The sequence below is a fragment of the Trichosurus vulpecula genome, chromosome 1, assembly GCF_011100635.1.
Source record: "Trichosurus vulpecula isolate mTriVul1 chromosome 1, mTriVul1.pri, whole genome shotgun sequence".
NCBI lineage: Eukaryota > Metazoa > Chordata > Mammalia > Diprotodontia > Phalangeridae > Trichosurus > Trichosurus vulpecula.
In genome coordinates this window covers 26,148,060-26,160,514 of record NC_050573.1, presented here as the reverse complement: position 1 = coordinate 26,160,514, position 12,455 = coordinate 26,148,060, and the positions used below count along the sequence as shown (strand labels likewise).

The 12,455-nt window shown below is 41.9% G+C and overlaps 1 protein-coding gene across 1 annotated transcript in view; it reads left to right on the top strand.

Annotated features, from left to right (window-relative positions):
* Positions 1-12,057, top strand: part of SUDS3 (SDS3 homolog, SIN3A corepressor complex component) — a 47,571-nt gene extending 35,514 nt beyond the window's left edge. The window contains exons 11-12 of the mRNA XM_036760573.1: positions 3,648-3,732; positions 8,593-12,057. Coding sequence (XP_036616468.1) covers positions 3,648-3,732; positions 8,593-8,691 — 184 coding nt within the window. The 3' untranslated portion in view covers positions 8,692-12,057. The remainder of the gene's footprint in view (positions 1-3,647; positions 3,733-8,592) is intronic.
* Positions 12,058-12,455: the final 398 nt, after the last annotated feature.

Sequence of the window (12,455 nt, the reverse complement as noted above, 5' to 3'; positions counted from 1 at the left end):
ACTACTCATACAGACTCTGGAATGACTCCGCTCTTCTCACAGGGAAGGCTATTGCCTTTTGAGCCCAACAGCCATTTTAGGGCCATTTGCCTTCTTCCTTCAGAAATAAGCTCCTCAAAAGCATGGGACTTCCAAAACAGGATTAAAGTTTCATTTGCTGCTTTCTGCTGGGTCTAAAGTTGTTTCTCTGCATTTTACATTTTTCCTCTTTGACCCCTTGCACTTAAGATTTCATAAAATGTGGAATATTTCTCTGATGAAAGGCAAGGCTTTTCCCTCTCCTGGCTAATAATGTGTATGTGTTCATATAAACAGCTGCTGATTCTCTCACAAGACTTTTGATGCTTGACTTCTGGTATCATCCCATGGCTTGAAGTTCTCCCCTACCCCTTCTTGCTTTTACTTCAGAAATCAAGATATAGTCTAGAGAATCAACTATATCCTTTCTGATCTTTGTGACATCATTTGGGTCCGTAACACCGTTTTGGGCCTTTATGAACTGTGTTTCTGGGCAAAACGTGTCCCAATGACTTCAAAATGATTGCAATCTGGAGCCCCTGTTTTAGAATGAATAGTCATTGGACAGCATTCCTTTGCTAAAGATGTGCATTCCTTTGTCTTCTTTGCCCAGGTCATTCCACTTAACCACTTTATATACTATTGTAATAGTTGTTTCCATTTTGAGTCATAAGAATCCCTGTCTAAAGTAGTTGATACTTAAAAATCAACAGGATGCAGGGCTTCTCACTCCCCTCTGCCTCCCATTATATTAAAACTGGAGCTGTTAATGTGCACCAGAAATGAAGAAACTCACTTAGCTCAAGAGAGCTTAACCTTTCCCAAATAGTGAATATTTACAGTGAGAACTTCACTTGTCTGAGGCTCTGTAGCTGTAGTTGAAGTTCTTTGTGAAATACAGAACCTTAGTGGCAGGAAATCTAGTTGAATAAGAAATTGAAATACTTGCCTTTCTTTGCCCCCTTCCTCTTTAAAAAAAGATAATGCTGTTCCAAGGGCCCTCCGGTTCCTTTGATGGCAGGTCCAATTCTGTTTGGCCTCTTAAACTAGGCAAAATGTCAGGACACCAGAACTGGTGATGATCAGGTGCAGTCACCATTAATCATACACTACATAGATTCCAGTGCTTGGCAATTTGGTTTTTTGGGTTGTTTCTGCCTTCCTGCAGAATTTAAAGTATTTTTTGGGAACATGAATTTATACAGGAAGTTTGGCAAAGCTATCACTGGAAAAGTCACAAATTCACCTGTCTTTATCCTCTGTGTTCTGAAGCGTTGGGCTTTTATGGCAGGGAGGAATGTTATGTCTTTGCCTTTAAATCTTTTGTGTTCTTTTTTTGCTCATCAATTCACAGGAACTGAAAAAGAAACTTCAGATGATATTGTCATTTTTCATTGTTTTTTTTTTTAACTAGGAAGTTCTTTAAGAAATCTCTCTCTTGTAGGACTTGAAGTGATCATTTCTCTGGAGTAGTGACAGCCTTGGTGGCTTATGCCCTCCCTTATGGAAGCATGTACAATATGTGTTAGTAATTATGGTAGGCATTAAATCCCCTGCTTCTTGTTGTAGCAACTCCTCAAATGGTGGGGATGGGGAGTGGGGGCTGGGGAATAGAGTCCCAAGGTCAAATCTCAGTTGTTACTTTGTAGAGAAGATGGGCCACATTGTTGGTGCTATCCTTGTTCACCTTTCATAGTCAACAGACAGTATTTCTAAGGTAGTTCAGTGTGGTCATCTACTTGGGATATATCATTCAAGCACAGTGGAACATAGCCAAGACAGATTTCCTTGGAATTAACTGGCAGTTTTCCAGATTTGACTGGCAGGCAGACCTTTGCAATATGTAGCATTATTTCCATCCTCCTAGTATTCTTTCTAAAGTGCTTTGATGATAGTATCGTAAAGACTTGTGACTAATTGCTCAAAAGTATCTTTTTTGTGAGGTGTTTTCTTACAAATATGCATTATTTTAGCATTTATTTATAGCTCACTTGTGTACGCCTATGCTTATACTTTGATAGTTTCCCAAATGCAATAATAGGGAGGCTTCCTCTGTGCTGTATTATGGACTACTGGTTGAAGGAATTGTGTTGCTTCTGTGGGATTTGTGGGCTGTTCCTTATGAGAGATTTACTTTTGTCCTTGATGAGTAAACTTCTAGAATGTTCTCAGCCATTCCTCTTTGTTACACACTTGAGACTTTGTGGTGGTTCGGCATCATGACTATCCTGTAAGCAGTTTTATTGACTACTCCTTATCTGAACTAGGTGTGGTTTGTCTAGTTCTCTAGTTGTAATCACTAGCTCAGGCCTTTGAAACTGTTTGGAGACTTTAAAAAGCAATCTGGAAGTTTTATGAGTCTTTTCTTTTTCATGGAGTTGATTAGGACCCATTTCACTAGGAAAGCAAAATAATAAGGACTCATTGTTTTGACATTTATAAAACACTTTCTTCAGAAGACATTAGTAAACTGATAGGAAAGCTGTGGTCATGTCTTTGGTTTAAATCTCTTAGGTAGCAAAATAAAAAGTCATTGGAATGATGTTCCCTACGATCAGTTAATGAGTCAAGGCCCTTCTATGTGCAGGGCACTGTGTTAGGGATACAAAGAAAGGTAAAAACAGGCTCTGCTGTCAAGGTGCTTACAGCCTAGCAGGGATATAACATACAAGCAACTAGTGTCAGACAAAATATATACAGAATATGTGGAATCTGAGCTCAGAGACAAGGAACTAGCAGGTAAGAGGATTGGGAAGGGCTTCTTTCAGAATGTTAGTCTCTTAAATAAGCACACTTTGTGTACCTTTCAGAGCACTGGACTGGCATGAGGAAGACTTGAGTTCTTGCTATGTCTTCCTCTGTGAAATGAGGGGGGTGGATGAAATGATCTCGGAGATCCTTTCTGGCTCTGTAACATTAAATGACTTCACTTTGTGCAGCTTGGTAAGATGCAGAGCTGTATCAGAGGTTGAAGGTTGATTAGAACCAGTGTTTGTGACCAGGGCCAATTGAAAGGTGATTCTCCATGAGAGGATGAATGGGAAGAGCTTCTAGGCTGGGCTGTGCCAGAGCTTGCTCAGTGGAGGTTTCTTACACATGTAATCCAGCAGCTGCTGCTGGATCCTGGTGGCAGCTGCCATGGCCCAGCTTTCAAAGCCTTGCTGTAGCTTTCTGATCCTTGACCTTGCTCCTGAACTGCAGATTCCTTATAAAGGTCCAGGTTGGAGTAGAGTGGGCAGAAAACATAAAAGACTTGGTTGACTGAGGGTGGGGACATGGGGAGAGAAACCTGTTTGTTACACTCTTGTGGAACTTGGTTTTTTTTTGCCTACCTCCTCATTAATTCTTCATTTAGGCAGAGCCAAACTCACTGGAAAGTTGCCTAACCCTACTTTTTGCTTGGAAAGTGGAAGCTTGATCACTTCATACCAAAAGCCTAAGGGCTAAGGAAAGCAGGGTTACGAATCAAAACTTTAGTGTTACGCTCACGGGGCAGGGAATCATCTCAGAAATCATCTAGTTCTTAGATGCAAGTCCTCCTGTTGTTCTAAGTCTATTCTAGATTTATCCTGGCATTGAAAATAACCAGGTTGCCTCAAAAACATTAATTCATATTTTATTTTTGATAGGTACCACAAGAGCCAAGCTATCTATCTGGAGTCAAAAGAGAACACCAAGATCAGCTGTGTGATCAGTTCTGTTGGTGCCAATGAGGTAGGGTGTGTGTGTGTGTGTGTGTGTGTGTGTGTGTGTGTGTACAGTATGTACATGTACGTACACATTTCTTTCCCCTCCTCTTAGAACCCAGACGCTAGCATGTAGACCTTACATTGCAGTCTGTCTTAGCTGTGTGGGTTGTCTAATTAGAACAAAACTGGAATGAAAAGGCAATCAGGAAAGTCAGTCTTCTCACTATAGCCTGTTACCAGCAGGTTGGTAACCCCTGTGTGACTTGCATTGCTAGTAGTTTAAAAAGTTTAAAACTTGAAAAGCTGCTTTGGTTTGATCTTTTATCCGGGCACACATGTTTGCATTGAAATTGATTTTTACATCTCTCTCCTCCGTGTTACTGATTCATGCTAATGCAGGAGAAATCTAATAAAAACTGGATTATGAAATGACATAAGCTTTTTCTATTCTCCCAGATTTTGAAATGGAAAATGCCTGTAAATGTGCCTAGTTTGTGAGATGGTTTTTGACTCAGCAGTTTGGTGCTTTACCTAAATTATTTCTGTTCACCTGGGGCTCAGGATCCCTTTAAGGTCTTTAAGTAAGATAGGTTCTCTCTGAGGGTACAGCTAGGTTTGTACAGGGTATATACAGAGTAAATGGAAAGTCACCCCTTCTAAACATAGCCCTCCTAGCCTCCGCTCACAGGCGAAGTCTGAGAAGTGAGCTGGTGGAGATGCTTCTGTGGCTCTGTCCATCTGACAGATTTCAAGACCAGACGTGGATGACCTCATAGAGGAAGTTGAGGCAAATGGAACTGTTGCTGGAAAAATCATTTACCATTAGAAAGCATTTCATTCAATAAACATAATATCAGCTGTGTCCAAAGTCATTCCCCTCATTATGGTGGGGAGGCATTGCTTTCTTGAAAGCCATCCCAGATTATAAGTTTTGGCAGGTCTTCTCAAACTGGAAAGTATTCAGGTATTGGCCTGGCCATGGATTGTATCTGAGGAGCAAAATGAAACTCCACATCTTTCTCCTTAATCTCTCCTCCCTTACTTTCCTATTTTTGTATAGAAGTTACCGTCATCCTCCCAGCCCCCCAGACCTAGGAGTCATCGTGTACTCCCTGTTATCTCTCATCCTCTGTATCCAAGTTGTTGCCAAAGCCTGTTGATTTCACCTTGGCAACATCTCTCAAACACACTACCTTCTCTCCTCTGACACTGCCACCCCCAGGGTGGTAGGCTCGGTGTAGGCCTTCATCATCTTATACACCTGGATTATTGAAGTGGCTGGAGCTGGGGCTGGGGCTGGGGCTGGGGCTGGGGCTGGGGCTGGGGCTGGGGCTGGGCCTGGGCCTGGGCCTGGGCCTGGGGCTGGGGCTGGGGCTGGGGCTGGGGCTGGGGCTGGGGCTGGGGCTGGGGCTGGGGCTGGGGCTGGGGCTGGGGCTGAGGCTGAGGCTGAGGCTGAGGCTGCGGCTGCCTGCCTGCCTGCCTGCCTGCCTGCCTCGAGTCTCTCTGTACTCCAATCTATTCAGCTTCCATTCAGCCATTAATCCTAAGGTGCAGGTCCAGTCATTGTCATATAACATCCTCTTCCCCCTTCCCCGCATCCCCCAATAAACTTCAGTGGCTCCCTATTCCCTTATATTACAGGAGCAAATACAAAAACCTTATTTGGCATTCAAAGTGCTTCATAACCTATCCTTCTCCCTTCCCCCTTTCTTGCTTTCCAGTCTTTTTATACCTTACTCCATGCTACATATTCTTCATCCAGAGACACGCCTCCTGGCTGTTCCAGGAACAAGATATTCCATTTTTCGAACCCTGGCATTCTCTCTGGCTGTTCCCCAAGCCTGGAATGCTCTCCCTTCGCTGCTCTGACAGCTGACCTCCTTAGCTTCCTTTAAGCCCCAATTAAGATCCACCTTCTATAAGAAGCCTTTTCCAACCCCTCTTAAATCTAGTCCCTTCCCAGCTTGTTTGTACATATTTGTTTGATGTTGTCTCCCCCATTAGACTGAGCTCCTTCGGGGCAAGAACTGTCTTTGACCTCGTTTTGTAACACCAGTGCTTAACACATAGCAGGCCCTTAAATGCTTATTGACTGCCACTAAACTGATCACTTGGTTAAGTTGAAAGGATCTTCACCAGTGGATTGACCATCAGATGAGAGGGTTTATTTGGCTACAACAGCTTATGAAGACTTAAGGTTTGGGGGAGGTTATGATCTATATCAGTAAAAAGGAGTTTTAGCACAATCACTGATGAAATTTTGATACCTTGGAGTATGATGCAAGTATTTATAAGGTACTTTGCTGGATGCCAAGGAAGGCAGACATGGCCACCAGATGCCTACAGAATCAATGTGTTAGTCTTAACACTTGCAGGGACTTTTCTTGGTGATGACAGAGAACAGAAATGTGAGTCTGACAGTCTTATTGTAAAGATGAAATACTTCTCCATTTTATTGACTTAATAGAGCGTCTAAAAGGGACAACAAGGGAAAGGCTTGACCTGGGAAAGGAATGAGCTTTGGTGCGTTTGTGCAGTACTAGTTGAAACTGTGGTAACAGACAGACATTTCTCAACTCTTGGAGTTTCTCCAGCTCATTCTTCAAGTCCATTATGAAGCGAAATTGGAGCTCTGTGCTTTCTGGTGCCTTGACATTGGGTAGGTTGGGTGGAAGTGACAAATAGTGGGAGTGTGGCCAAATGAGTCACTGCAGAGCAGAAGTTTAAAATGGTCCTGCTGTATCTTCAGCCCAGAGCTTTACTTACTAACACTGTCAAGTCTTCATAGGTTTTTTTCCCCTTCTTTTACCAATATAGTTGACTTTTAAAACACCAGCTGCACACTAGCTAATTAATTATATTAAATTAGAAATAGAGAAGAAATTGAGAAATCAGTCTTTTTTTTGAAAACTAGAATAATTGACAAGTGTGTATGAAAATCATGTTTGTGTACATATAGGAGAGATAGAAGTTTGTAACCTGTGTGTCTTATGAAACTCACTTAACACATCTGTCAGTAACAGTGGAAGAAATGCAGTAAAAGGCCTTCATGGAATGTCACTTATTCACCCCAGAATACAGCAGCGAGAGGAGGGTGGAATTTGCCTTTCAGTGGATTCTATGAAGAGTACCACATCCAATTTATTTTGGGGGGGAGGAGACAAAATCACAGTAATAGAAGAGAACAGGTCAGTGGCCAGAATTGAAGCTCCCCAAGTTAATTTCTTTGGTTATTTTCTGACCAACAGCTGAATAAGATGACTAGGAGCCCAAGAGAGCCCTGTGTTTACCAGGGACACACCAGATAGCTCCCTCTTTTCAAAAGCCAGGGACAAGCTTTTTTGGTTAGTAAAGAGTTGTGTTCCTTTTATTTCTAGTTGATTGCTTGTCTCACAACCCTCAAAAGCTGTTCCTAATCTCCTCTCTCCTCAGGCCTCCCACCCTTCTTCTCACCAACATCTTAACTGAGGACCTTACCTCTTCAGTGGGAAGATTGAGGCCATTTGCAGAGAGTGCCTCCCTTCTCCCTTCTACTCATATTGAAACCTTTTCACATCAACCCCATCACCTTCTCTTCCTTTCCTTCAATTTTTTTCTGGTGATCAGGTGGCCTTTTTCCTTGCCACGGCCAACTCCTTGATCCCGCTCCTTTCCATCTGCTTCTCCACAATATCTCCTTGCTTCTTCATCTTCAACCTCTATGTTTCTACTGATTCCTTCGCTCCTGCCTTCTGATTCTCCTGATTCTCCCATTCCTAGAACCTCTTGATTGACCCGATTATTCTCTTTTACTGTTGTCCCAAATTTCTTCTCCTTTTATTTGCCAAACTCCTAGAAAAAGCTGCCTCTCCTACCCCTGTTTTCATTATCTTCTCAGCTCTTGGCTCTCTGGCTTCTAGATGTTGTCATTCAGCTGAAACTGCTCCCTCCAAATACCAGATCCCTCCTCCTGACTGTCTTTTCTCAGTCCTCATCTTGGACGTGTCATGACCTTTGACACTGCCCATCACGCTCTTCTCTCTGGGGTTCTTGTCCTCATTTTCTCCTGACTCTGCCTCCCTGTCTGATGACTGCTTTGGTTTCCTTTGCTGGCTCGTCATACGTATCGATGAATTGCTTGCCTGTAGAATAATAGTAACAGCTAGCATGTGTTTGCTCTACAATAACTCTGCTGGGCCAAGTAGGTGCTATGATTGTCTCCATTTTATAGATGAGGAAACTGAGCCTAAGGGGAGGATTCAAATGAAGGACCAGTCACAATCCATGGTTTTAATATGAAAAGAACAGATAAATCAGAGCTATCTTTAGGAAAATGGAGTGGTTAAATGGCCAGGATATTCTTTGGGCTGAAGAGTGTGAATTATTTTCAAATCTTTTTTGAAGTGTATGGTTACAAATGTATTATCTTCATCTTAGAGTTTAGATTTGTTTTTTGTTTGAGTTAAGTCAAAGGGCCTTTGTCCATCCTAGGTTCCATGATATTTAAGACCTCATATATCTTTTTTTTTTTTTTAAAGAAAAAACTATGAAAGTAAAGACCCACTGTTTGCTGCTTTTTTACTCATATAAGTTCATCAAATAAAGACTGGTCACAGTTCTTCTGAACTAGAGAAAGTCCTTTGGACAAACAAGGGCATATGGCAAGCAACCAGTGAAGAACTGCACCTTGTGTTTCAGAGGCTAAAAACTGAACAGGGATTGAGGTGAACTGTTTAAGCAAAGGGACTGAGAATGCTTCGTCACCTTCTTCCCTAAGATCACTAAGAGGCACTGACTATTGATCTTCAGAGCAGTTCTTTAGTTAGCTCTCTCAGCTTCCCTTCCCCAGCGTTCCCGGGTCTCACCTGGTGATGTTTCTTCTCTCCCCTCCCACTTTGTCTTGCAGATCTGGGTTCGGAAGACGAGTGACAGCACAAAGATGAGGATCTACCTGGGGCAGCTTCAGCGAGGGCTCTTTGTGATCCGCCGGCGTTCGGCTGCGTGACACCCTCCCCTCCCCCACCGTGGCTTTTCCTCAAATGGCTTTTGGTTTTGGTTTTTGTTCTTAAGAGAAATTAAACTTACAGGGAATAATAGCAACTCCGCCTTGGAAACGGACAACACTGTGTTACGGATCCTGCAACCACTTTTGTGGCTGGCCACATACTCCTTGGATTAGTTCTTGGCCCTTCCACGCAGCCACCACCTTGATCTCTTCCATGCTTCACCTTGAGACTTTGTTACATTCAGAGGAGACACACGCACACGCGTGTGCGCGCGCACACATATACACGCACGCAGAAAGGGAATCTTTGTGTATGTGCATGCGTGTGCATGCATGTCTGTACACATTGGTTTTGGTTGATGAAAAATGGTTTCAGATGTCTTCATGTGTTTATACTCTTAAAAGTGGAGGTCAAGGTGGTGGTGGTGGGGGAGGTGTGGCAGCATTTGCATTTTCTTATAGTTTAATGTTTTGCATATGATCCATGCAAGTCACATAGCCTTGTCCCAGGTCAAGAGCTAGATTTGCTATTTCTCCAGCAGCCTCAGGGCAGAGGTCTGAGCAGGAGATAAATTCTCCTGGTTCTCAGCTGCCACTGTGAAATACTTTCTGTAACAGCTGGCACATGCCAGCGATTCCACTGGATGAGCATCTAAAGATTTGCCCGGGATTCCAGGTGTCCTGGAAGAAATGGGGAGAAGGTTAAGAATTCATAATACGTTGATGTTACCATCTTTTCAATAACATTTAATCCTTGGTTAAATCCCAAGACATTTGCAAGCTTTTTTAAAAAAAGATTTGGACAAAAATATCCTTTGGAGAAGACTGTGTCTTGTTAGTGTTTTTTTTCCCCTAACCGCAAATAGATGAAGAGGGGTGCATACTGAAGTCTTAGGTTAATTGAGTTGTCCACAAATAGAAGGTAAAGGAGACTGTTAGCAATGGTGTAATCACTGATAGGTGTACTCCCACATAAAATTCAGGATTATTTCCTCTTGCTAATTCAGTTATAGCTCATTGACCATTCTGGAACAACTAACAAACAGAAGAGACTTTTTTGGAGGATCGTGCTCTTCGATTCCAACAGGGCTGGCACAAGCTGAAACGGAATTGTCCCTGCCTTGGCTATTGGTGAACTTGGCCAGATGGAATCCAAATGCCACACTGTACTTTATGCCCCCCATCATTCTCCACTCCCCACTCTGTTGTCTCCTCCCCCCTCCTCTTTTGATAACTGGAGAAATGACTCAGTAGTTAATAGTATTTTCTATAATAGTGATGTCATTTTGAATGTTTGTAGTGACCTTGACATTAGGACCTCAGAGGCAGTTAGCAGCAGGAATCATGTGTCCTACTCAATCTGTTTGTTGTAAATGGTTTCATTTACCCTGAGGGATTCTTGTTGACCTCATATCTCTTGATACACCATGGAAATGACTTTGGGATTAGAACTAGTGTAATTACCTTTGTTAGGGTGTTAACTTCAACAGAAACTAAGGATACTTGATTTGGAGTGAACATTTATAAAGCTTTATTTTCAATATGATTTTAAGCCCATTTTCTCTTCATTTTCCTTGTTTCCAAAAATAGGATAAATGAGGCTTTTTCAAAAAGTTGTTGGGGTGTTTTAAAAAAATGCTTCTCAGTATTGATTGTGTCATGTACCACAATCGGGCATTAGCCCTAGGTCGGCTTTCATTCATCAATCTCCCTTTGGCTTGTAGATCCCCAGGGCCAGAATTGTAGCACAGACTGGTCTCTGGCACTTTGTGGTTGTCAAGAACTTCTCACACTTGAATTTTCAGCTTTAGCAATGCCACTTGGTTCTCATGGAAAAATTGGTCATTGCCCCCAAATAAGTAACGTACTGTGCACGACTGAACCTTTTGGCTATCGGAGGGCATGGGTCGCTCAGTGTTTTACATTCACACAAAACATCTCTTGGCAGTTTGAACAAGTGGGCATTTTTTTCTGCGCATCAACAACAGCAGTAGCAAACCTCACGAAATCCAAAATACCAAAGTTTGGGTTTTTTGTAGAGAATTGTCCATGACTTCTCCCAGTGCCCACTGCCGCATGGAGAGCTGCCTTTTCTTTTTCTTCCATCAGGGGGTGTTTCTGTACTTTTGTAACATGACCAATTTAAAAAAAAAAGTCATGCTTTGAGAAGTTGTATATGCCCTCTTCCTTCTGTAACTTTGAAAACCATTGAGACCAATAATAATCTGCTATCTCCATCATCACTTTCTTATGCTCCTTGAGCACCCTAATGTCCCATAATAGTTATTTTATGACTCTTAAGCTCACCTTGATCACAATCTAATAACTTTAAAGTGGGCTTTTGGAACACAGTGTACTAACTTGTTTCCCCTGCCTCCAGAAAGTTCAATTCGTATTTAATTTAAAAGTCTGTGATTGTTAACCAAGGAATTTTCTTGTAGTACTTCAGTTGCTCTTTCTGGTGGTTTCTAAGATATCCAGATGTGAGAACGTCCGTCTCAAAAGATGGAGATCATTCTGTGATTGAGAAAATTTGTCAAAGGGGAAAGATGGATAGGCTTTGGGATAGAGTAGAATTATGAGAGGAAGGGAGGTTTCCATTAAGACCCACTTGCCTTGATCAGGGCCTTCAACTCCAGACAGCAATCACTGTTGTAAAGATCTAGGATTATGAAATGCCTAGCCCCTAGATCTCCAGGTTAACTTCCAAGTTAAAATTATTTCCTTCAAATAGCTGGCTTCTTTAGCACTTGGCACTTTCAAAAAGATCAGTCCAAATAATTCTGTTTTATGGTCTGTGTGAGAATGTACGTGTGTTTTTGTCAGGCATACCTGCCTGCAATATTGTAAATAGCTCCCTGCTACAAGTCTGCCTCTATGCCTGTTGCACCCCTAGGTTATGTCCTTTAAAGTGCCAGTGTCTTTTTTGAAAAAAATTTCAGATAGCTTTTTGTAGCTGTACCAAAGCCAGGATGTTTTAGGCAGATTTGTGGCATTTTTGGTACCTGTGTTTGTGAACTGTTTACCAAATAAGTAGCTGTAATTTTTTTGGTTGCCTTAACTGGGACAAAGGTGAAATCTTGGTGGCTTATGTGCAAATGACGTAAATGCCATGCAGTGGGCTTCATTTTTTGGGGTGTGTTTGTGGTTTGATCTTTGTGAAATGCTGTTTGGAACCCATGGTAGCATGTGACTCTCCATCTTTGAAGAGTACTGAGCAGTGGGTGGGGAAGGGGAAACTCTTCCTTTTAGGAAGCAGCTTTTAATTGAACCCTAAAGAAGAAAGCTAAGTTTTCTTATTGTAATATCTCCCTAGTCCTTGATTGTTTACCAATTTTGTCAATTAAAAAAAAGTTACCCTACTCATTTATTTCTTGGATTTGGGAATCTCACTACAACAACTGCTTTTATGCCAATGTGCAAAAGTTCAAACCACTGTACAGACCAGAAATGACACACAAAATTGCTGCAGTTCTGACAGACATGGTAGACATTTTATATAAAAATCTTTAGTGACATTAAGTGTTCTTTGAAAGATGAATGTAAATGTAAAACTTTTTTTTGTTTTCTTTTTTCCCCCAATAACAAGTGTTCGAAGAAGACTAATATGTAGTCTGTTACTGCTGTTGTATGTAACTTGAGATTTTCAATTTCATGTATACCAAATGGTGGGAGAGCCACCATCCAGTGCTTATCAGATCCAGTTTGCCATTGACTTCTCTGGGAAAGAGTTTGGAAGAAAATGATGTTTGAACATTGTTGGG